Source organism: Fusarium subglutinans (assembly GCF_013396075.1).
Source record: "Fusarium subglutinans strain NRRL 66333 chromosome Unknown NRRL66333_c0000112, whole genome shotgun sequence".
Lineage (NCBI taxonomy): Eukaryota > Fungi > Ascomycota > Sordariomycetes > Hypocreales > Nectriaceae > Fusarium > Fusarium subglutinans.
The window spans coordinates 85,402-110,197 of NW_023502175.1; the positions used below are offsets into that span (position 1 = coordinate 85,402).

The 24,796-nt window shown below is 48.2% G+C and overlaps 5 protein-coding genes across 5 annotated transcripts; 2 read left to right on the plus strand and 3 right to left on the minus strand.

Moving 5' to 3' along the window:
* Positions 1–525: 525 nt before the first annotated feature.
* On the plus strand, positions 526–3,489 carry FSUBG_8274 (transcriptional activator Mut3p; the record flags this gene model as incomplete). Its single annotated transcript, XM_036686665.1, has 6 exons — positions 526–756; positions 808–908; positions 964–1,028; positions 1,089–1,451; positions 1,500–2,736; positions 2,787–3,489. 6 exons carry the CDS (start codon positions 526–528, stop codon positions 3,487–3,489), a joined length of 2,700 nt encoding a protein of 899 aa, XP_036536229.1.
* Positions 3,490–5,209: 1,720 nt separating this feature from the next.
* On the minus strand, positions 5,210–6,244 carry FSUBG_8275 (mediator of rna polymerase ii transcription subunit 19; the record flags this gene model as incomplete). The annotated part of the gene is made up of 1 exon (XM_036686666.1): positions 5,210–6,244. The coding sequence occupies one exon, from the start codon at positions 6,242–6,244 to the stop codon at positions 5,210–5,212; it is 1,035 nt and encodes a 344-aa protein (XP_036536230.1).
* A 3,261-nt stretch (positions 6,245–9,505) lies between these two features.
* On the minus strand, positions 9,506–11,125 carry FSUBG_8276 (homeobox-leucine zipper ROC3; the record flags this gene model as incomplete). Its single annotated transcript, XM_036686667.1, has 3 exons — positions 9,506–10,238; positions 10,289–10,426; positions 10,473–11,125. The coding sequence occupies 3 exons, from the start codon at positions 11,123–11,125 to the stop codon at positions 9,506–9,508; spliced, it is 1,524 nt and encodes a 507-aa protein (XP_036536231.1).
* An 8,603-nt stretch (positions 11,126–19,728) lies between these two features.
* On the minus strand, positions 19,729–20,747 carry FSUBG_8277 (3-hydroxybutyryl dehydrogenase; the record flags this gene model as incomplete). Its single annotated transcript, XM_036686668.1, has 2 exons — positions 19,729–20,559; positions 20,616–20,747. 2 exons carry the CDS (start codon positions 20,745–20,747, stop codon positions 19,729–19,731), a joined length of 963 nt encoding a protein of 320 aa, XP_036536232.1.
* A 420-nt stretch (positions 20,748–21,167) lies between these two features.
* FSUBG_8278 (replication fork protection complex subunit Tof1 Swi1) lies at positions 21,168–24,746 on the plus strand (the record flags this gene model as incomplete). The annotated part of the gene is made up of 3 exons (XM_036686669.1): positions 21,168–21,242; positions 21,297–23,673; positions 23,725–24,746. The coding sequence occupies 3 exons, from the start codon at positions 21,168–21,170 to the stop codon at positions 24,744–24,746; spliced, it is 3,474 nt and encodes a 1,157-aa protein (XP_036536233.1).
* Positions 24,747–24,796: the final 50 nt, after the last annotated feature.

Sequence of the window (24,796 nt, forward strand, 5' to 3'; positions counted from 1 at the left end):
AACCAACCAAACTCCGCCACCCCACTCTCTCTCCGCCTCAGTCTGACTGTCTGACAGTGATAGTCATAGAGCCGGGTCTTAACCAAGCTAACGTTAGTCGACCGACCGCAGACTTGACCTGGTCTGGGAGCTTTTTAGCGCACCGGCGCCTCTAAATCGCCCGCCTCGGCTTCTTCCTTCTCGACTCCGTCTCCTTGGTCCTTGTCTGAATTATCATACCTTAATAACTATTAGTGATCCGTGGGCTCCGATCTACGATTTACCCCAACCAACAAAATATTCTTCACTCCACAGCTCCGGCTCCCACTCTCCGTATCGCACAGATGATCTCACCGTGACCGAGACTCTCACAGCCCAGCCTATTGCACTATAACGGTTGCTTTGTCGCATTCCAACTCTCGTGTCGCAAGGCGACGACTCATTGCCTCTGAATTGACCCACGGGACCGCCGCTTTGCGAACCTCGAAACGCGATACTCCCACTTCAACCGACTATTAATCAGAAAACCCTTCCACTTCGATCAGGATGGACCATATGGGCTTTCAGGTCCCGGGCATGGCCCCGCCGATCATGAACCAGCCGCCGCAGGTTTTTGGTGGCTACGATGGCATACCGCAGTTGCCCCCAGAGATTGCTGCGCAGATGTTCAATGATTCAGCTATGTTGCTTGAAGATGCAAACGACCCCAAGAGAAGGAGAATCGCTAGGGTATGGGACCTGGGATGGATCCCGGCGCAGCCGGCTTTCGAGAGTATTGTATGCTGATCGGAACTCCAATAGGCCTGTGATATGTGCCGGAAGAAAAAGATCAAGTGTGACGGCAAGATGCCTTCTTGTACTCACTGTATCAACTATAAGACTGAGTGTGTCTTCACGCAAGTTGAGAAGAAGCGTGCTCCTCCGAAAGGGTATGGCATTTAACCTCATTGCGAAAACATGTGATACTTACTGACAGATATGAAGTGCCAAGTACATTGAGGGGCTCGAGAACCGACTGAACCGTATGGAGCACCTTTTGAGACTTTCTGGTAAGTGACTTGAAGACTTTCCTTTACTGTCACGACCTCGTTATACTGACCTATATATAGGCCTCCTTGATGAAGATGATGATGACCTTGGCGCGTTAGAGAAAAGGTTACTGGAAAGACAAGAGAAGTCGAGACAGCTGTCAATGCCTGCACCATCCAACCCCAATTCACCATCTCAATCGACATCCGGCCCATCGGCAGCTGCAGATGGGGGCGAGATGACCCCTCAAAGCTCACTTACCTCGCCCAGGGATGATAAACGCAAATCAGCAACACCGGCTCCGTCGACAGCTCCATCAACAGCTCCGGCACCAGCTGCGAACGCGGAAGACGTCAAAAAGGAAGACCAGGAAGAAGTGGAGGCTCTTTCAGAGTTGATGTGTTCTTTGGTAACAAATAATTTTGGAGAGACCAGATACATTGGTAAGTTACTACTGTATCTGTATGAACGCCGTTACTGACATGCTGCAGGATCGTCATCTGGCTTCTCTATATTCTCACCAAAGGGAGTTTCGTGGGTGAATTCGAAAACAGGGGATGATTCCTTTCAGCGGACCATATCGGATATATCTGTCGATGACCATAAATGGACTAATTGGAAACCTGAAGTCTTTGGCGACCTATTCCAACGGCCGATCTTCCGGCCTCTGCCCCCCAAGCCTGAGGCACTTTCACTTCTCCAGGACTTCTTCGACAACTTCAATTGCATCTTCCCTCTATTTCATCGGCCGACATTCATGCACCTAGTACACCTTCAATACTCATCAGACCCTTACCAAGGCTCTGGATGGTGGGCCAGTCTCAACTGTGCGCTCGCGATTGCCCATCGTTTGCGAGTTATGAGCAATCTGGTACCGCAGGATGAGGACGAAAAGGCATGGGGTCACTTGAAGAATGCCATCGGAGTGTTTCCCGAGCTGACCATGCGCAACACCGATTTGTTGAGTGTCCAAGCCCTCCTTGGTATGGCTTTGTTCCTGCAAGGAACGCCAAACCCTCAGCCCACTTTGCTGCTGGTCTCAGCAGCCATGCGCCTGGCGCACAGTATCGGTCTCCATAAGCGCGGGACTGGTTTCAACCTGAACCCCATAGAGATCGAGCAACGGAAGAGAGTCTTTTGGATCGCATATATGCTAGACAAAGATCTCTGCCTTCGAGCCGGTCGTCCACCTGCCCAGGACGATGACGACATGAACGTTGAGCTTCCAGATGCTGACCCGGAGGACAACATTGGCAATATCCCCTTGGCAGATGGCAAGGGTAAGATGAATCTCTTCCGGGCCATGTGTGAGTTTGCCACTATCGAAAGTGAAGTCTACAAGAGGCTGTACTCAGTTCAAGCTACAAAGCAATCAGATGGTGAGCTACTCCACACCATCGGCGAGCTGGATCACAAGTTGGAAGAATGGAAGGATCGCATCCCGATTGACTATCGGCCCGAGCACGACATCAATGCCTCGCATACTCCTCTGATTCTTCACGTTGTCATGTTGCATCTTACCTATTATAACTGCCTGACAACCATTCATCGCATGTCAGTTGCCCATGGACTCTGGACCAGTCGACTGGCCAATTATGCCATTCAAGGTCTGAATGCCCGACCACTAAACCCACGGGTGTTTTCTTCTGCTGCACTATGCACGGCTGCAGCACGAGCTTCTGTCTCGTTGCTAAAATATGTGCCTCAAGGCGATTTTGCTTGCGTTTGGTAAGGCTCGAACTCTCATCATACTGGCGATACACTAACATCACTGTCAGGATGATTCTCTATTTTCCTGTTTCTGCACTGGTGACGCTGTTTGGAAATATCTTACAGAACCCACTGGATCCCCGAGCAAAGTCAGACACTCGGCTCATGAACATTGTGGTCACCTTTCTCTCCATGCTTGGACAGGAGGCTGAACAGGGCGGTGTGCATCGAATGCTCGGTATATGTGCCGAGTTTGAGCGTATAGCAAAGGCTGTAATCGACAAGGCTGAAAAAGAACAGTCTTCTCGACGCAAGCGTAAGAACCAGGATACAAATAAATCACCTACCAACGCTACTACGGCTACGGCTCGACAGCCTAGCACTGCGGAATCAGCAACAAATACTTCAATGTCTTCTAATTCTCAGAGAAGATCATCACAAGCCCAGTTATCGCCTCCCCAGAACGGTGCTTCAATGGGACAGTTCTCCATGGGTAGTCCAATGAACGACCCTTCTCCTTCGGCAATGTCAGCTGGCTGGCCTCAAGAGTTCCCGGTACCTCAGTCGGGCGACTTTGACTCAATGAATTATGGCGACACAAACATGAACTCATCTCCGCAGATGCCAGTGGCGGCATTCCAGCAGCCCCTTCTTCCGCAAGATCTGTTCTCTCTGCCGATGACACTAGATTGGAGCTGGGCTGAGATGACTACTGGTGCATACCCAACAGTTGAGAATGGCAACTTTGGAGAGGACTGTAACAATTGTTAAAGGATATGAGAGTAGCGGGTGGCGACGCATTTTGAGATGCATGTATATCATATGGCGATAGGATGTAATGGCTGGATATAACGAGATATGCGCAATGATACTACATGCAAGGCTTGGAAGATGAGCGAGTATCGGTTTTTTCCCTTTCAAGTAACTACCTAGATCTGTTTGTTTCTATTTGCGCGGGATACATACGAAGATTAGCAAGCGATAAGTGTTAATGGTCAAATATCTTTGCGTACGGTCAACCTGATGTAACACGACATCCCGGCTTGAAGCTTGGCTCGTCCTCCTCAACCGAGAGGGCGGGTAGCGCCGTGGCTGTATCTGGTTTGTCGACGGCATGCTGTCACCTAAGAGGCCATCGGTAATGTTAGTGACAATGAGAATAAATGATTTTTTTTCAGCCTCTGTCTGTCTGTGCCTACGTTAACAAAGCCAATCTCATGGGCGCGAGTCTTCGTTTGCTTTCATACCTAGCGTATCGAAGGAGATGTTGCTCTCTTTAGTCTAGGCCTTAATCCCGATGATAATGGCTCGGCCGGAACGCTGACTCTCACTTCGTGATATCGGATTGGTGGCAGTTGTAGGATCTCTTTGGGTCTCCCGGCTTTCTTTGACGACAGGATCACTATATCTTTCTTACCGGGCATGTCAGACTGACTAGAAGCAAGGCTGTCGACAAGCTCACTGGGAGTAGCATGAGCTGACTAGCAATGTCGCACTATATGTTGAAAGCAGGTCATGATGAATGCATGCCCGTACTGCTACCGACGAATGGCTTGGTTGAGTTGTGTATCCTCCTTCTTTGCCGCATGTGATTCGGCGGTGATGACTGTTGATATCACCTTGCCTTCTTCCTCATAGAGGCCAAAGTGTTGAGGTATATGCCCATTGTAGCGTCGGGCAACCTCTAGACCACGAAGGCAGGGCAGGGTAGGGATCGCTGAAATCTTGAAATTAATTGGAACCTATCATAAATATTTTGGCCTATCCTAAGAATATCCTAAATATCCTCAACTCGTTGTAGAAGTTCCATGCCCTAGGGCCATCTCCTGTGCCCAGCAAGTGCATACTCCGATACGGATGACCTATGATGATCAACTAATCTATGTATCTGTTTTCTTCTTCTCCTGGCGTTATGCATCATGCACACCTTGTGATATATTCGATACCTGTTGCGTTATTGCTGCAGTGCATGCCTGACTTCACTGCTGTATCCGTCCATTGATGTTGGGATCGTCAACAACTTGATTGGGTACAAGGTGAAATGGCATACAGGTCAAAAACTATACCTAACCTTTCTAGTATCTTGCCCAAGCCCTGACTATTGTTGTCACCACTGCCCAGTGTCCGCGCCCCTCGTGCTAGGCCGTGTCGTCTTTTGAGAGAAATAAGAAACGTAGAAACATGCCTCCCCTACCCCCGAGTGACCGGCCAACCTTACCCATATGCCGCCTCTCTCCTTTGCCCAAACGCCGTGCTCGTTGGGACGCACATGTCGTATGTCCGTCCCCTCAGAATGCAGAGAAGAAGAAAAAATGAAAACCCAAGATTGAAGATTAAAAGCCGAGGAGGCTGTCAAAGCAAGTAGCACCGAGATTTTTTTGTTTGTGTAGCGTGTACGAGACCCAGGGAACAATGGCCTGTTGGAATCGTTTCATAGTGTGTATACAAGTCGTGAAACATGAGACATGAGGGCATCTACCGTCAAGATATTTCATGCGCCCACCATGCCAGGGCCGTAGCTTTGCTGGCGCATAGCACTCGGGTATGGCGAGGTGTTTCCCGGGTTCTTCTTGCGTCGCTTCTGGCCGCCCTCTCCCTCACCCGTTGAATAGCCCCCTTCCACAGCTGTGTCATCATCAGGGTAACCTTCACCATAGCCCTCGAAACTGCTGTCACCATATGTTCGCTTCTTTACGTTACGCTTTGGTCGGTTTGGATCGTTTGCTGAGGGCCCCTGAGCCTTTAGTCGTCCTACTGCACCAGGTACGCTGAGCGGAGTGTTGGGGGCGGTAGGTCTCGCCGACGAAGTTTGCTTTGAATCCAGGCCGGGTGACTGAAGTCCTAATCTTGAAGTGTCCCAGTCCTTCTTGCCTATAGGTCCCTTGGCCATGGTTACTGCTCGCCCGAGAGCGGAGAGACTTGCTTGTGATAGCCCGTGTTTGATGTTTTGACCCTTGACTATCGTGTTATCCCAATCCTCATCGGGCATATGCAAGATGTCGAAAAAGTCGGGTTTCTCGGTGTTAGAGTCCTTGTCTGTTACTCGCACTTTCCAGTTGCCAGCAATACCTAAGTTCTTCATATGGCCTGTGTAAGATGAACGTAATGCGTTCTTTTCTCCGTTTGGCTTCTCCCGAGCCACTTCGGCGGCGAGCCCACTGAGGTTGAACATGTCATAAAGATCTTCCGAGACGCGTGGTAATGATTCCGGATGAGGGGTCTGGCAAAGAAGGTATTTTTTCCCCACATCGAGATGCAGGTCTTCAATACCCAGCTTGCTTTCCTCTGTGTGAACCTTCTTCTGCTCGCGGTCGCCACTGTCATCCACAGAGCGCTTCCGCTTGTGGGGGGAGTCGTCGGCCATTGCAACGTCGTGATGGGCGCTTCCAGTGACGCTGTGGGCGGGAGTCGGCAAGGTGGTTGGCGTGGCTGTGGAGGTCATTGAGGTTGTCACGCTTAACACGGGCTCCGAGGTCCCGGAGGAGAATTGCGATGGGCTCTGGGGAGTCTGAGGATGGAACGACATCGTGGACGACTCCGCGAGGGAGATTTGTGGGCGAGAGTCGCGCCGGTCGTCGACCGAGAGTCGCTGCGCTCCGCTTCTCTCTTCAGCCGAACGTCATGCACTGCACTGGGTTTTCCTCGGGACTCGGTGAGCGGAGCCGGCGCGGCGCGAGCAGATAACAGTCTTGTAGTGGTCTTTGCAGAGTTCGAGGGAAAGGAATGGACGATTTTTTAGGAGAAATGGGCGAATGTCGCTGGCGCAGAGCGAGGGTTTTGACGTCGAATAGGGCGATGTTAGGTTAGGATGTCAGAGGTTGAATCAGGGTCGGGGGCGAGAGGTGAGGTGTGGACTGTGTGGAGTGTTTGGAATGAGGGAGAGGCAGAGGGTGATTTGAGCCTGAAAGACAAGGCATTTTGGTGAGGGTGGGTCTGCCGGTTGTCAGTCCCGTCAGCAAAACGGCGGAGACAGGAACCTGCCAGGCGGGCTGGCCGCTGTTCCCAGGCTGCTGTTCACTGGCTAGGCTGAGGGCTCTTTCAGTGGCCTTTCGGCTCACTGACCACTTCTCGGTACCATCATCCGCTAATCTAAGTGGCTGGCCTGAACCTGGCAGCCAGAACAAAGACAAATGGAAAGAACGTATGTACATACAGCCGTGTGATCGCAACCATTCATTGGCTTGGCTTCTGCACTGTCGCATTCAGCTCCACAAAGACGGTGACACCGAATCACGTCTCAGCCTGTGAACTGTGTCGGAGCATACCTACCTAGGTGTAGTACCTAGTTACCAATCTTAAGTTCTAATAATTATCGGATTATTCGTTACCATAGTCTATATCAGTTCGAACAAAGCAACTCCGTCCTGATAAGTTTGTGCTCTCTCTTAGTTTTTCACTATCCAGTTCTTTCTTTACTTAACACTTTGAAGGTAAGAGTTTGGACCAAGGCAGCTCAATAGTAATAGATCAGCAATAGGTGTCTGAACAGAATCTTATCAAGTCCGAAGAACCTTACTACATAGAGATGATTGAACTGTCCATCTTAATCGGGGCCAATGAGTGCGAACATATCGTAAGCCCAGCGAAGGAGCTTGAGGCTCTCTTACTTGAGTACATGTGCATGGTTCATCAGCCAGTTGAAGGAGATTCTATTTAATTAAGCAGAAATTATATTTATACAAAACTGAACATGGAATAACTAGTAATTAATGAACTGATATCCTAAGAGCTAAAGACTTGGGGAACTTTTATATGACTGAGCAGGTATTTAAACAATTATTTAGTATTAGTACCGTGATTATATATATATGGCAGAAGTTCCCCTGCTCTCTGGAGCTTGGTATTGTTGAGGGGACCAACAGTTAGACATTTTGAATGGCTTTTGGTGTTGTTCGAGACGATGATGCTGCTGTATCTCCACTCCGCCCGTCGCCTACCTAAGGTAAGGTAGGTAGGAAGAGAAGCTGGTGGATAAACCACATCACGTGACTAAATCGCGTCGATAAGATCTTGTTCAAACCGCCAAATTTTTTCCCTCTTCTTTAATACAAACAAGACCACCACCATCCCTCAACAACTGTCAGCTTGCTCGATCCTACTCTGCTGTAACATCTTGGGATATGTGGTCGAGAGCACACTTCAGTAACCTTGCCTAAAACCATCATCACGAGGGCCCCTTGTGCGGCTACCATGATGCGATGATGACCTGATGCAAGTGACATATCCTCACCCTTTTGGGTCATTAATTGCCTGGTTTCAAAGACAACAAGAAACACTCATTGATTGGTCCATTGACCGTGATATCGTGCGCAGTGTGAATCACTGTTGTATTTATTTACCCTCAACTACTCCTATGTAAGTTCCGATAATGATCTGGTTTATGCTATCGGTACCGTGATGACGCCCAACATCTGGTAAACCTAGTAGCCTTTTCTGTTGTTTTCAGCTCGATGCATACCATCACTGATAACCGTCCGGCTGCTGTTAGGAAAACTGGCTTGTCTGACTTTAAAGAGCTTGCATTAGTATCCAGGGTTCTGTTCAGAAATTGAAGGAAGGCTAATTATTAGCATCTGCTAGATCTCAGATTATCACTACATATCAATAAGGGATGTTAATTCTTTCTATAATACCAGACATTTTTTTTAGTACGTTATTGCGTTATGGCATTGTTAGCAATTGACACCACCCTCAAGGAGCAAGCAAGAAAACCTCAGATCTCAACAAAGGATGCCAGTAACAAGCCGCGAAAGAGCCCGGTGAGCCTATAATAGTTATCTGGATCTCTTTATTAGGTAGGAACGTAATTGCGTCGCCCTAGCAGTTAGAATACAACTGGTCTGAATTTGCTAGTGTTTGTTACCGAAAGATAAGTTCTAAAATAACATTTACTAGTGAATAGGGTTCTGAGCGATGTCTCATTGCATAAACAGGAAATTGATCAGATATCATTATAAGAATATTAGATAAGTGTTCTCTTATAATTTGTTTTATTCTTGAGAACAAGTTGTCAATGGTTATGCTACCTGGGCCGCCGATACAGCAGACTACCAACAATACCTAATACCCTTCATAGAACAAGAACAGAACCTTAATATATGGTATCAAAATAAATTCAGTAAAAATATCCTAAATTTATACTAAGTTACCCAAGTCTTTTTATATTTAGGATGAAGGTCCTGAGTTTTTTTTACCCTCCCCTAGCCTATACTGAGTACTTCTTAGTATCAACTTGCTCAACCAACCTTAAGAGAACAGAAACCAGTCTGCCCGAAACCAAACTAGAACAACAATTCCGCCAATTGCCACCGATGATTGCGCCCTCCACTTTTCACTAAATCCCAGCTTTAGGTGTTTATCTTCATGCTATGTAACTTACTCCCTGAACACAAGAAAGAGTCATGATCGTTACCAGGTACCCAAATCATAAATTCTAGATGAAACATTATACGCCCTGATGCACCCCGTGCGCTTCGTAATGCAAACCACACCAAAAAAAAAAAAAAAAAAAAAAAAAAAAAAAAAAAAAAGAATTCAAAGAGACGGAAGAATTAGACAGAGAACAGCAGGTACTGCAAATAAAAGGAATAAAGGCCGAATCGAACAGTATGAAGAAGAAATATATACTCCACTGTGAGGGATCCCAGACGGCATGTGGGCTAGGCATAGAGTAACAACATCCTTTAGAATTTGTCCACAAGCTGTTTGAAGCTTCGGTAACTTGGACCTGCCAGACTAGGGCTCGGCTGTTGGAGTACACTGGCTAAGGGCTCCCCGTCGATGGCGATCAGATTTCTGTTCTGTGGATTTGGTTCTCGGGAGGGGCCCTGGAGCCGGGAACTGAGTTTGCATCGTAGCCGCTCATGGCAACAGAGGGGTTGCTGAGTGGCGCAGGGTGGTAGATAGATGGGTGTCTGTCTGAGAGGTTCGGGCTTGTGTTAGTCCCCCTGTAGGAATAGTCAACTGCATCGCCTTTCCATAGCATATTGGGTCGCAATGGCGACTGTGAGGATTCCGATCTGTCCCTGCAGAGGGGGTCGCGAAGCAGAGGAGGCGGGATGGGCTGGGGGCTCGATCGATGGATTTCAACAGGAGTCCCAAGCCCATGGTTTTGGGCAAATGGGTGCGATGTTCTCGGGCTGCCTGTTAGCGGGGCTGTGAAGTGGCCGCCATAGGAATATCGGTCACTCGGAGCTGGTGAAAGCGGCGATGCAAGACCTGAGCTTGTCAGACTGCCGGCGGGACTGTAACCCATCCCACCAAATCCCGGGGTCATGGCGGTCGGAGAAGCATGTTCGCTTGTATCATGCCTCCGTCCGTCGACGATCAAGGGTCTCATCATGTGTTGGGCATACGATTGTGTATTGAAATGTCCTGGTGATGGCACAGGAGCATTCATGCCGTGGACTGCCCCGTAGGGGGAATGAAGGGCCTGGACATTGTCGAATCCCTCAGGGACTGCTCTCATCTTTATCATACGATCGCGATCATCAGCATTAAGACGCTTGATTTTGGCACGTCTGCCACACGGGTTAGCGAGAATTATGTTGACCATTAATGTGATGATTACCTGTTCTGGAACCAAACTTGGACCTGGCGCGAACTGAGGCCAGGAATCTCCCGTGAGAGCCGCTCACGGTGTGCCGCATCTGGGTGAGGCTGTTTTGCAAACTCACTCATGAGGAACCGTGTTTGCTGATGGGTGAGTCTAAACCAATAAGCTTTTGCCTTGAACGAGCAACGCGTACACTGACCTGAATCGCTTCATCTTGCGTCGAGCAGCCGCCCTTTCTGCTGGAGTCTGGGCTGGTAGCTCTCCATCCCCGTCAAGCATATCGTCATCATCGAGGTCGTCTTCCTCTTCATCCTGTGGCGAGTCGATTCTTGCTCCTTGACTGGATTGAGCGGACGAGAGGTCATTTGTTTGGCGACTTGGTGGCACGAAAGTACTGTTAGTGGCTGTTTTTGGGGTGCCGATCAGCCCTGAGTGTATCATGTCCTCCATATCTGCGGTACTGGGTTTCATCCCGTAGCTATCATTTTGAAGGACCGAATCTCTGGGCCCGGGCAACGACATCCTACCTCGGTCTATCGTCTGGAGATGGGGTGAGTACATCTGAGTCGCCCCGGGTCTCATGTGAATTCCCAGAGCATTGCCTCTATTTTCTGCCGGGTGGCGCATTAGGGAAAGTCTTGAGGCTTCGTTCCGTGACAGATGTTGCTGCGCAGGTCCACTGCCACTATGAGAAGTAGTCGGATTGTGCGCTTGCCAGCTCGAAGGGGCCGGCAGCTCGACATTGACATCGAAAGGATTAGACATGCGAGGGCTTGTAGAAGTGAGAGATGCTTCGTATCTGCTGAATGGCCAACGGCTATGCTCTGTTTCGTACTGCCTTGTGACAAGCATTTGGACGATGTGTTGAAGGGAGACAAGCCCAACTTAAATGAGAAGAATGGCCGTGAGACCGACGAGTGTAGCTAGACAGGTACACCAACACAGTGCACCTCCAATGTTTCTGTCTTGCGCTTTCAGGGACGGGTCGGCCTGCTGCAGAAATGTTGAAACCACTTCCGAGATGGCAACGGAAGGACGAACAAGGGCGTGATAGTTTAGCGACGAGTCAGCATGCAGCAGAGTATCACTGGATTACAAGAGAAGGAATGCGAAGAAGAGGTGATCCTAAAGAAGGGACGACGAAACAGATATCGTATCCTAGGGGCGAAACGAAATGATGGCGATGATTTAAACGAAAGACTCTGGGACCTGTGGTCTAGGGAATGAAAAGAATGGATAAGAACATAAACCGCAACCTGGAGAAAGATACAGTTGATATGTCTTGGATCGGAAGGAGTGATATCCAGAATGTTAACAGTTCACATTGGCGCTGGGCTTGGGATGGATATATGAATCCAAGCTGGTAAGTCAAAACACGCCTTATGGTGGAGTCAGACGAATGAAGCCGTCACTGCCATGTCCTTGCCCAGGGGGCCGAGCAAGGTCATCGCATTTCGAGGACTTCCCTGTCATGGAAGGTGTAGAATAAGAAAGCAAAAAGTGTGGTGCTTGCCCACGCACCCATGGACCGGCCTGCGCCAGGACAGGAGTGAACACCAACGACTAACAAGAGGTGGGGTTAATATCTGATGCTGTCTGGCGGAGAGTTGAACGAGCAATCCGTTGCATGTCTGAGCTCTCTGGTGCTGCATATTCACGGGCCAGGGTTCCATATCGGAGATACTTATCCCACTCTTTAATACCACGTACGAGTGCTAGGACGGCAGAAACAAGCTTTCGAGCTGATTCACGAGCTTGCTTATGGCATCTTGGCGACGAACGAATTGGGCCTGACAAGTCTGTACTATGGCGATGGATAGTGACATGTGTCGAGAACGAAGCCAGACTAGAGTATCCACAAGATATCTGTTGAGGTGCTGAGGCATCGATGCTGTTGTTCGCCTGGATGTAATTGATACAGTCAGCAAAGATGCAAGTGACAAAGAACCACAAGGATGAACCAAGGGTATAGTGCTGGGCTAGGTTTCCTCTGAAATTGTTACTGAATTTTCTAAATCTGAATCTGAGTCGACGTTGCGGCTTTAGTGCATGTTGCGCATAACCGTTGTCGCGGCTTGTGCGGGAACGAGCCAATAGAGTCTTAACAGGGGTGTAGAGGGGTGCAATGCTACACTGTGGGTAGGATGTACGTATGTACATGTAATCTTCTCCAGGATCTGACTGGCCCTCCAAGATTGCCGGGGTATTTCATGGGAAAAGCATATCAAGCGGCCAAGATGAGATGAGGGACTATTAGCCAAGAAGGTTGATAGGTATTGTTACAGGAAGAAGGCGGATGAATGATGGGGAGATCGTAAGGATGATCGTCCTCTACCCTGTGAGAAATGTAACAAGGCACGTGCAAGGCTGGACCGTGTGATGGTATGAAGCGAGGTGAGGCGAGACAAGGTATCAAAACGACGCATCCATCGCTGGCCTGACCAGATCAGAGATAAGGGTTAAGACATTGTTGAAGGCGGTTGAAATGGCCACATCGGAGGCATTCGCAAGCAGGGCAAGAATCAGCTAGAGGCTGTCATGTAGTTTGTGGCTGGGCTTGTTTCGACCTTCTCCAACCAAGTCTGACAGATGACTGAACTGAACCCCCTTGAGTTTCTGTTCCAAATTCGAGATTGTGGGGACGACGAGCAACAAAAGTTCAGAAACTCCGCCAAACAATCCATGGAAACGTTATTGTTAGGACGGCACTTGGAGTCCTGGCCAGGGGTGCAAGCAGAATGACAGGATCAATCCAGAAATTACTGCGTACGTACACTATATACATGCAGTGCGGTGTAGGGCCAGCCTGATGAGAGAGGGAGGGGTGGCACTTTGGCCGACTCTCACAGACATGACAAATGTTACAGGCATAGGGAAGTCTCCGGTGCTCGAAGGGAAACAACAGTAAAGCCATGTGATGTCGCGGGTAACGGAGCCTCTCTTGAGCCTTGGGGATCCTGTCAAAGGCTCAGGAAGATTCTATTTCTGGTGGCTACCTTAAAAATGAACTCCTGAGTGACTTGTGGATTGTGCGGGTAAGACCGGTGGGATGTGTTGTCGCTCCTCTAGTTGTCACAGGCGATCATCTGCGCTGCTAAAGGAATGTGGGAGTGGCAGTGGTTGCATTGACTCGTGGGTATCCGTAGACTACATGGAACGACTTCATTGTTGGGGCCCGTTCCGTCATGCGCTTGAGCAAACATGGGTGTGTTGACAAACCACTGTAGTCGATAGACGACCTATATATCTACCGACCGCAAGATCCGCGATGTAGATTTTGTGCTTCATGTGAGTCGGGTCCGAACCTGCGATGAATATCAGCGTTGTTGTCTCGGCGTTGGTTGTTCACACCATTTGGTCTTGAGATGGACTGTGAGGCGACAGTGCTGTTGTTGAAGACTCGTTGGTGGTGTGGCGCGATAGGAAGGGAAGCCTAGAAAGACGCATTGCCAATCATTGGGCCGTTCCTGCCTCGATCCTGACAATCTAAGTTTGGCAGGCAACATGTTTTGGATTCTGACAGACATCAATCCGAATGCACTTGCTTTTTACTCCGCACCTGCCTTGAGCACTCATCAAACCTGAGGGGGGCAGGGTACTGAGGTAGGTACCTGTTGTAGGCTTAAGGTACTAGGTACCTAGGTAAGGTAAGGTAATTGATGACCTTGGTAAGGTACTGACCTTTCCCTACCAACTTTACAGGTAGGTAGGTACGGGCATCCCTAGATGGACAGGAATTGTAACTCTCCCTGCTCATACCTACCTTAGAGTTATTTCTTAGATAAGGTATCGATACCGGTAGACTCCTCCTGCCTTACCTCAGACTAGTTGTCATCTGCTCCTGAAGAACATCAAACAACCCGACAGCATGCCTTCTCGGCGCCTCATGTACCTTATTTCATGCGACGCCAGGTGCCCGCCAACGGGTAGTAGTGCTGTCCAGGATCAGGGATCATGGTGGGCCTTGTGAGCCCGGATCTAGACGTTTCATCCTTCGACTGGGCCTGAGCTTTTACACATCCGCCATGGATTGACGCTGCTCCCGATGTGATTAATACTTGCTCAACAGTATGATGACGACTCCAGCAATCACTGAAACGACACTTCTTTCTGCGGCATAGAAACACGGGCCGTATTATGAGCCTCAATCTTCCGTCTCTAGCTCCAACAAAAGGTCAGGCTAGGGACTTTCATATCTAAAGCCCCGAGATTTCTAAAGAATGTCTTCGACGTCCACATTTATTGCCTGACGTGGGGTACTGCAATTACCGTTGGTGCCAAGGTCCTAAAGCCTAGGAACAGCAGTTCTAATTTGCCGAATACCACACGATTCTCACACTGCCGCTTTTCCTTCCAGTGTCAAACGGGGTAAGACGAAGAGGTCACCTTGCTAACATAGAGGCTTTTCTTGTTGTCTCATTTCTTCTGAGATAGGCCTCTTATTCGCAAGGAAAGCTGATCAGACTGAGTCAGGTTGGGATTGCACAGCATTATCATCAAAATTGCATTGATCAACTGCAGCCTCTGAAAGATATTGCTGAGACAAGTTTTGAGTCTTGACTTGCCCATAGCGCAGCATGGGGAACCAGAGAACGAGCTAACATCTCATAATACAACGGAATCTCGCTGATCATAGTACTATTGCGATCACATATAGGTACTCCGTACGGTTCAGTGCTCTGTCAGTAGCCGAACCAGGGTACAAGCTTGATCATAAGCGAACACAAAATGCAGGATAGGCAACACTGAGATTGAAAATGTCGTTACTCGCACTACATTACAAAGTCGTTCTCTTGCCAAAGTGCCCATCCCGTTCGCACGGTATCCAGTCGGCTCCATGCATACTTTCGCTTCAAAGAGAGAGCTTCGGGTTGTTTCACAAACTAATCACTTGGCTACTGTCGGGCAAATCTATGTTAGGATGCAGTTAGAACGCCCATTCCGCCAGTCCGTCCATCGTTCGGTGCGGCTGCAGAACATGAATATTCATGGTTATGGAGACACAACGATGCACCTGGTTCAAAACAGCAAAGCTCTGAGCTCCATTGTGGTAGGGTCTTCCGGAAATATTCGTCCATCAACCAAACTTCAATGGCCACCTAAAAATGGCGATTGATTTACAGCTTTCCGTACGTACACGAACGAATATGTTACAGCCACACCTCTTCTGTCCCCAGATTTCAGGAGTGCCTGCTCCGCCTTCGATGAATGGGCCCTGGGATTTTCAAGACAAGGATGCTTGAGTACCGAAGCTGACTATCTCTTGAAAACAGAAAACCTTCATTATTAGGGACTCTTAGACAGTCCCCAGGGAGCAAGAAATTATATAAGACTTTAGAGGAGGATGCTAAAATAGACTTAGAAGAGAGCCCCCTAAGCTTAGGTTTAATTGCCTAAGTCTTTTCATCACTGAGGATAAAGGCCATTAGTTTTCTTACCTCCCCCTGGCAGTATATGATCTCACAGGATACGATTAATCATACCTCGAATCTCTCGAACCTAATCAAGCGCACACCCAGCGCAGGTTTTCTTCTGCATCTACAATTCGTACAAGGGCCTACGCGTCGTTAATGAAGTAGAAGAATTCTAACAGGCAAGCATCTTACTACAGTCTGTAAAGAGAAGAAATGGCCATGCTCGGTCTTGAAGTTGCCAATCACCCGTCACTTTATGTCGTTTACCATGATTGAGAATTCCGAGTGGGATCTTCTGTTGGTTCCACTAGCGTTTTGACCAGGATGCCAACGTTCTTTTTCTTCGAGAACCTTATCCCAGGTATACTTTGGGTGCCCCTACCCGTAATGACCTGCCCTGATTTTAAATTGTTGTTATTACAATTCTTCTTGTAGGCAAGTTTGCGAGGATAGATCCTCAGCAGGGTAAGAAAACTTGCTTTGGGGATCTCTGGAAATCGTATGTCTTGAAAGTCACTGTTTCAACCGCCCGAAACTCATGTCCAATCCATCAAACTTAGAGTTAGATATACGTTTCTTTATACAAACGGAGTAGTGGACTGCTCTTCTAGTTGTAAGGGAACACCAATCGATACGGGTGATCTCGTAACTCTTGAACACCACTAATCCAAGTATTTTCTAGGCCACGAACATGTGATTCAACCCTGCTGCTTATGAGCAGCCTTCTACTGATCGGGCACTAACCGTATCTCCCGTGTATATGTACGCTTCTATTGCATTGTATTACCAAGACATCTTGTGAAGGAACATTGCAGAGTCCTGATGGTCCCCAAGACCTTGTTCCGGGACAGGAGGTGTACACCCTTCAATCTGATGAACCACTCGCATTCGTTTCTGAGCACACTGGTGATAATCATCAACAAAGGGTTTGACCAAAGTGAAACCGGCATGTCCTCTTGGCCGAGATGGGGAAGACAACTGCCCAACTCTGCGATCTTTGATTCCATATGCTATCAATGAGCGGCGATGTCCTAATTCCTATTTGTAGTGATGGAACTTGCGAGGAGAAAAGGAGAGAACCAACTTATTTCCCATTTATAGAAGTTTTATTAGAAATTTCTATGATCGTTACGATACGGGCATAAACCTGAATTGCTCCAGCATAATCTTGTTGAAGTTCATGGTTCTGTAGATATTATATGGAGGACCAACTCTCCCCCATGTCTGCTGGCACTTTCTTCCTCCCCTTGATCTAGCGGGCCACAATTCTGAATGCAGAGAGTTCCCAAGTGGCCTGATTAATATGGAGACGATGAGGTTTCAAGATGAAGCTTATGGCAATCCAATGGCCACAGCCTAGGTAGCCAGCTGGAATCGCTCGGATGACCCTTGTTTGCTGAAGCCCAAGCATGAAACACTCGACCTCCGGGTCGTAACATCAAGTAACAAGCATGGAATCTTAACACCATTCGAGAGTCTGCCTCGAGAGTCTAGTTGTGCTATTATGATATCATAACTCAAGATTGACTGCTGTCTATGGTCGCAGGTATCAATGTGATGGATATCAGTGACAACAAGTTTGGCTTCCAACACCCTCTCATGCCTGGAACATAGCCCCCAGAAGTCAGCTGTATTCACGCAACTGCCGTGCACATACCCTGGCAGAAGATCGAGCGTCTTGTCTACCTGTACCGGAAAAAGACACAGCCTAGAAACATGTCAGTTAAGCTTGTTGGCGTGTTTCGTTTTCGAGGCAAGCTCAAGCCAATATGTCTGCTCTGTAATTGCGTCTTGTCAGTAATATCAAACCAACCTCTGGAATCTTTGTCGGACTTCGGGCTTCCTCTGTTATAATATGTTATTCTGGTTGATGGGACATGTGGATTTGATGGCGGTATAAGATATATCTCGTTATATCGAAGTCGAAAGTCAAGAAAGCCACAGCTGTGCATTTCCCGATTTCTCGATATGGTCTGTCACTGTGTTATTCTAAACAGTTTCATCATTGGAATTTCCCTTTGCCTCTCGTGGTGATTCAGAATAAATCTACCTCTGTAAACAGAAAGAAGCAAATACCGGAAGAATTAGGGGTTTGTCTCAGAGTCTAACTGACTATTTCACGAGTAGGAGACTTCTGCCACTTCGCAAGTCTATCCCCAACTGTCGCTTGATGCGAAAGAGGTGATTCTCTCGGGTGCATGTTAGACACGCAGAGATTAAGCATGCCTTGCCAGAGAACCTATGCCGAACTTCTGATCAACTTTGATCAGCGTCCTCCTGTTCTCATAATTCACCGTGCGGCCTGTCATTGAGATAGACCTATTCGTGCAGTAGAGACTACCCAGCCAGACAAGGTCTAATGATCGGCGGGTGTTTCAATCAATTGGTCGAACGGAGGCTCGCAAAGAAGGCCCGTAAACAGAAGCACGAAACAAAGTGACTGAGCGCAGATAGACAGTTTCATCTTTTATGTAGGTGTCAGTGCAGCTAGACAAGTTACTTAGGTAACAAGTGGTTGTTTCGAGCTTTGACCTTTAGCTACATTTTAGCAATTGGTGTTGTGTGTGGGCCTGGCTTGGTTGGTACTTTGACAAAAGACCCAGGCTCTTCTTCCATAAGAAGAAGTTATAGAACCACGCAGAAGTTGCAATAAAAAAGACATTGAATATACCCTTGTGTTTATGAGACAAGGGTAAGGGTAATGATTCAACAGAAGCAACTGCCGAAGAGGCTGACGGGGGGCTTATTTCGAGGGCATTGCCGCCCTGCTCTGGCGCCCATCAGGAAATCGGATGCGTCTGCATCAGCCTTGATTGCGCGGTCAGACCTTTTGGGGAGGTCTCGGCTCCATGTCGTATGATTATGTAGTCGGTGTATTCTGACAGAGAGAGGCGTGCTCTTGGGCGAGGCAAGAAAACTAAGCTTCTCGGGCCTAAGCAATGAATTCTAAACAATGAAAAGATTTTGGTAATTTGAATTAAGCCTAGGGAGGCTCCTTGATGAGTTCATTTAGTATACGAGTCTCCTTGCTCCTCAGGATCGCCTTCTTTCTCATCCGAAGCAACATCAATCAGCATTGATTCTCTTCATGATACGGTCGTTATTGTTCTCAAGGTCGGGCAATTCCACTTCCGCTTCAGTAGGATCCTCTTCCAGTTCCGGTGCCGTTAGAGCTGACGATAACTGTCGAAAACCCCGTCATCCTTATCAAAGAGGGTCCCTTGTAGAACTGTATGTATCTTAGCTGAGAACTGCGACTGTTGTTCACCAGCTCATCTACCATCGAAGAGTGAAATACAACAATGCATACATGGAACTCTCGTTTTTGAGGCAGTCTATGGGCATATTCAATGACCTGCTCCTCTCTTCCTGTTGTCCAGAATGGCTCAATGATAGTCAAATGAGAGGCCTCTGCTATGATTAGACCAACGCCTTCCCTAAGTAGCACTCATTGTATAGCCGATGTAAATATCCAGGCGGGGCGTTGAAAGGACAAAACTATTATGCCCATATCTCTGTTTACTTTCTTCGATCTCGAGAGCGGCGAGTAATGATGTGGAAGACTTGTCCAGACCAACAACATCGTAAGGGACTCCCTGGCGGAATGCAGAGTCCGCAATCAACTTGAGTAGTTCTCTACCTATCAATTGATGCTCAAGTGGGATCATTTACAAAGGCCATCTGGTCTTAGCTGTTGGAGGAGAAAACCTCAAAAGACTTCTATCCTAAGCAATGACAAGACTCAGCTGAATTTATATGAATTTAGTTTAGATTCACGAGACTTTTTACTAGTGATTTTTGGTGCATTGCGTTTATGTCAAGAACTTTTCTTGCTTCCTGGGACCTATCTATGTTAATGCTGTTGGCAAGATGTTGCATTCCTACGTTCGTATGTGATGTATGAACTGACCCATAACAACTCTCAGGATAGGGTAGCTTGAACATTATTACTGTTTTTATTTGTATTTAGACAGTCTCGCGAAAAGCATACTGAAGTTTTGTCAGGTATTGCTGTCGCCGAAGACCTGTTAAGGGAGTGACTCAGTAGTCGTAAAAGCCCTTGCCACTCTTCTTACCATACCACCCAGCGCTGACCATGTTTTTTAGCAACACGCTCGGCCTGTACTTAGAGTCGGCAGTCTCCTCATACAGAACCTTCATGATAGAAAGACATGTATCGAGACCAATGAAATCAGCAAGTTGAAGAGGACCCATGGGCACGTTTGTGCCGTTCTTCATGATGGCATCAATGGAATCACGGTCTCCAACACCAGTCTCAAGACAGATGATCGCCTCGTTGATATAAGGCATGAGGATACGGTTGGCAAGGAATCCGGGAGAATCGGCTGACACCGAAGTGACCTTGCCCATGCGCTTGCAGAACTCAACAGCAGTGTCGAGGGTGTCCTGGCTAGTCTGCAGGCCGCTGATGATCTCAACGCCCTTCTGTACAGGGACGGGGTTCATGAAATGTGTCGACACAACACGAGAGGAAGCCGAGGTATCAGTGGGATCCTTGGTAGTGGCAGCAGCGATGCGGGTGATGGAGATAGAAGATGTGTTTGTAGCGAGAATAGCGTGCTTGGGGCAGATCTGAGCCAGCTTGCCAAAGATGTCAAACTTGAGATTGGGCAGCTCGGGAACAGCCTCGATGACCATGTCTACAGAGGAGAGATCTTCCATTTTGGTGCTCGTACTGAGAAGAGAACGGGCGCTGTCGGCTTGCTCCTGTGTGATCCTTGACTTTGAGACGTCCTTTGCTAGGAGTTTCTCAGCAAAAGCAATGCCCTTGTCCAGGGCCTTGTCTGAAGTATCGATCAAAGTAACGGGAACTTGAGCCCTTTGAGCTGCAACAAGAGCAATCCCTAATCCCTATCGTGGTGTTGTTAATTGTCTGAACGCCGGCAATGTCTTTCACATGCTCTTACCATTTGACCCGCACCGATAACACCAAGCGTCTTGACCTCTGCGGCGGCATATTGGCGAGGTGAAGAGCTGAAGCAGCGGACATGACGCGCAACTGCCACCATAGAAGGCATTCGAAACATGGAAGCAGCCATTTTTTTTCTCCCTTCTCAAAGAATGTGTGGGTGGATTTTGAAATCACGATGCAATAGTAAAGTGCCAGGTCCCTTTAAGTTATTCCCCACGGGGACGTTGGCATCTACGCCGACGCCGACGCCGAAATCAACGGCTCATGCCATCATATTGCGGGTAACCTCGGCTCGGAGCCGGCGGATCTTTCTTATCAATTGCCGAGAACTTTCCTTATCTTATCAACGCTTATCGATTTTCGCGTTAATTAGACACGCCAGATAAGACGCGTCTAAGCGCGTCGTATAATGAAGTAGGCGGGTGGGACTACCTCAGGTAAGTAACTTATGTTTTCTAATGATGTCAACTTAAGGCAGCACAAACCCCACGACCTGTAAATAGAGACAGTCAACCATTTGTCTGTCAGTGCTGAGTGAAAAAAGATCATGGAGTTGGCAGATGGATCAACAGATATTGTGCACCCAGAAGTGCGAGCGCACATCAACAGTCTTGTCTCAGCGGTAAGCTTTTCCATAAAACCAATAAGTTAGAATGTTCTGACGAGCGGATTCTAGCTTGGAGGTATCAGCGCCGACGAAGATGGCGGCTATCAACTCGGTGACGATGCCCTCGAGGTTCTTCGCGATCTAAAACGATGGATACGCTTCTACGACGAAAAGACGAATCGGATGGATGTTGCGCGATGCATACACGAGGCGAACCTGATCGAGGGCGACCTGCTCCCCATTCTCTCGACATGGCCCGAAAACGCCACGGACAGCAAATTCAAGTCCAGGATAGCCTTGGCTTGCTTCGAACTCATGGTTCCTCTCACCTGGCCAATGGCAAGGGACAGAGAGCGAATGACGGTCAATCACCATCGCCACATGCCGGTCCTTGAGCTTGCTCAGGTTGGATACAAGCGAGCAGTTATCAACTACGACGGAGCTCGCGTACTTCATACCGCTGTAAGGGTGGCTCTCCCGTCCATGGCAATACCGATTGGCGATCGAACACAACGTGATCAAGGTATCATCAAGCTGGTCTTGTTCTTCCTCCGTAACATCGCCATGATCGAGCCTCCCCCTGATGTCAAATACGAAGGCGATGAGTCTCAAATATCTCGATCCGCCACTATCGATGCATTCTCATACCAAGACATCTTCCTCGTGCTCTTAACGTTTGCATCGAACATGGGAGAGGATTTTCGAACCGAAGATACATCTGTCATGGAAATTATATACCATCTCGTGAAACAAGTCGATATTGAAAAGCTCTTCATGAGTGAGCAGCAGCTAAATAAGGCCAAGGCTGGAGAGCTCGCCGATATGATGAGTAAGGAGTCGTCCATGTTGAAGGCATACAACCGCAAAGGCCCAACTCGCCACAACCGATTCGGTACTATGATTTGGGTGAAGCGAGACGACGGCAAGATGTCATCTCTTTCGGGCCAAGATGCGCTAGCTGATGCTTCCATGAGGAACCAAAAGATGGATAACTCAAAGACTTTCCGGCCTCCTCGCCGAGCACGAAAAGGGGATAAAGATGAGAAAGATCTCGGATTACCAACTAAGCTTAATTCTCGTGCTTATGACCAGTTGCGATCGTTTGTCGAAGACTTCCTTGACTCGGGCTTCAACCCCCTATTCCAACATGTCCGCAAGACCATCGATAGGGAGGCACCACATGTAATGCAGTATCACCGCCGCCAATTCTTCTACTTGGTAGCATGGTTCCTAGAAGCCGAGCGCATGAGGTGCAAGGCAAGAAAACAGTCGAGTAAGAACCCCAGCGAGGACATCAGCAGTTTCAACCTTGTTGCAGGTGTTCTCAACCAGGAGATGTTCATCACTCTCAATAAAGCTCTCCACGAGTCTCTCGAGATGAAAGATTGGCATGAACTAACCGCTGTTATGCGTTGTTTTACCCAGATTCTTCTCACTGTGCAGGAAATGTCAGAGTCGGGCAACGAGGACAACGAAGACATCGCCGAAAACGTGCTTAGTCGTCTGTTTTACGAAGAAGCAACCCACGATGCAATTGCCACCATCATTAGAACTTACAAGGACCAAAACTTCAACTACCTTGATGCTGCCACCGAATTGGTCCACCACTTCCTCCGTATTCTGGAAGGATACTCTAAGCAGAACATCGATATGCAAGTTCGCTCGCGGAAACGCACTCGACGGAAGAAGAAGGCTGCCCAAGACGCTGCAGGAATCGAAAATGACAACGACGAGAATGACGGTTCAGATAATGACGCCGCATCCGCCGAGCGAACCACTAAAGAACGAAAGTTCGACTTTCATCGCTTTGCAACGCGTTTCACGCCCCAGAGCGTAGTGGATACATTTGTCGCTTTCACCAAGTATTACCGCGATCTGACAGACTCGCAACTCAAGCGAGCGCATCGATATTTCTATCGTGTATCTTTCAAAGCAGAGGCGAGTGTCATGCTATTCCGTGTGGATATAATTCACCTCTTTTACAACATGATCAAGGGACCCGCTGCGCTTGACAAGTCCTCTAGGGTGTTCAAGGAGTGGGAAGAGTTGGTGAAGCAGATATTGCGAAAATGCTTCAAGAAGCTTGAACAGCGACCAGAACTGCTTGTGGAGATGCTCTTTAGCAAGGGATCTAGTACTGCCTTCTTTCTCGAGTACGGTTTCGAACGACAAACTGTCACTACAGCCAGCAAAGCCAAACCTGCCGCTGAGCTGGTCTTCAAAAACACTGAAGAGCTAGACCGGCAGATAGCTATTGTCGTCAGTGCAATGCTTGACAAGAACCAGGCAAACCATGTCGCTTGGATCAAGAAAATCCTCGGCGACGCTGAGAGCGAACGTAAAGCTTATATGGCAGCGGAAGAAGCAATGGCTTCAGTTGAGCCTCTACCAGACGAAGCTGAAGAACAGCCAACAGAGTCGGGGCCAAAAGCGCCCCCTATATTTTGTGAGTTCAATATGAGATTAGAGTATTTGTTCGTTTACTAATAATATCCAGTCGTGCGTCCAGATGATAAGGACCGTCGCAATGCCATGTTCAAGAACTCTCACATGCGACTCCTCATGAAACTCGTGGGTTTTCAGCTATTAGGCCCGGCGTCAGAAGAAACACCCGAGTCCGCATGGATTATACCTTCAGATGTCTCTGCCGATGCTCTCAAGGATGCTATTCACTACATCAATCAAGCCGAGTTCAGCCCTCCAACATTTGAAGAGGGTGTCCTGGCAGAACACCAATTGAAACGCAAGACTGCTCCACGTAAGAAGGCCGATTTCGATGATGACGAGGAGGGCGAGCTTGACGACCCCATGTTCGGGCCCCTCGGTCCCACGGTGCGCAGACCTATTGACGAAGAAGATGGCCCCAAGAAGTCGCCCAGGAAACGTAAGCCTCGAAAAGAACTTACCGAAGAAGAAAGACAAAGGAAGCTTAAAGAAAGGCGAAAAAAAGAGCAAGAAAAGTTGAGGAGCTTCAGATCAGAAGAGTATGTAAGACCCGAGGACGATGAAACGGATTCTGAATATGATGAGGCCTTCTACGCTCGAGAACGCGAGGCAGGAGAAAAGGCAAAGGCAATGGCCATTCGCCACGCTGCGGAACGCCTTGCTGTACCTAAAAAGCCAACTAAAAAGCGTGGAATTGCAGCTACAGAATCTGCATCAAGTAGTGAGGAGCATCAGGAAGGAGATAGAGATTTTAAATCTGGTCACGATTCTGATTCTAGCGACGATTTCATTCTTAGGGCAATGAATACAACTCTTGAGGAAGAGAACGAGGGGCAGCCGGAAAGAGCATTGCCAGATGGTAGTGATGGAGAGAGTCGCAAGAGGAGACGAATCAGTGTTGAAAAGGTTCAGCCTGGCGAGGATGAAGAAATGGGCGGCGTGAATAAGAACGGAGATGAGGGTGAGTATGAGGATGAGGATGAGGATGAAGCACCTGTCGTAACTCGAAGACCGCGTGTACGGGGTGGGTTTGTTATGGATAGTGATGATGATGATGATGATGATGATGAGTAGATATCAGGTAGCCCCGGGGTGCAAGAAGACTTCTGAAATTGAATTAAGGT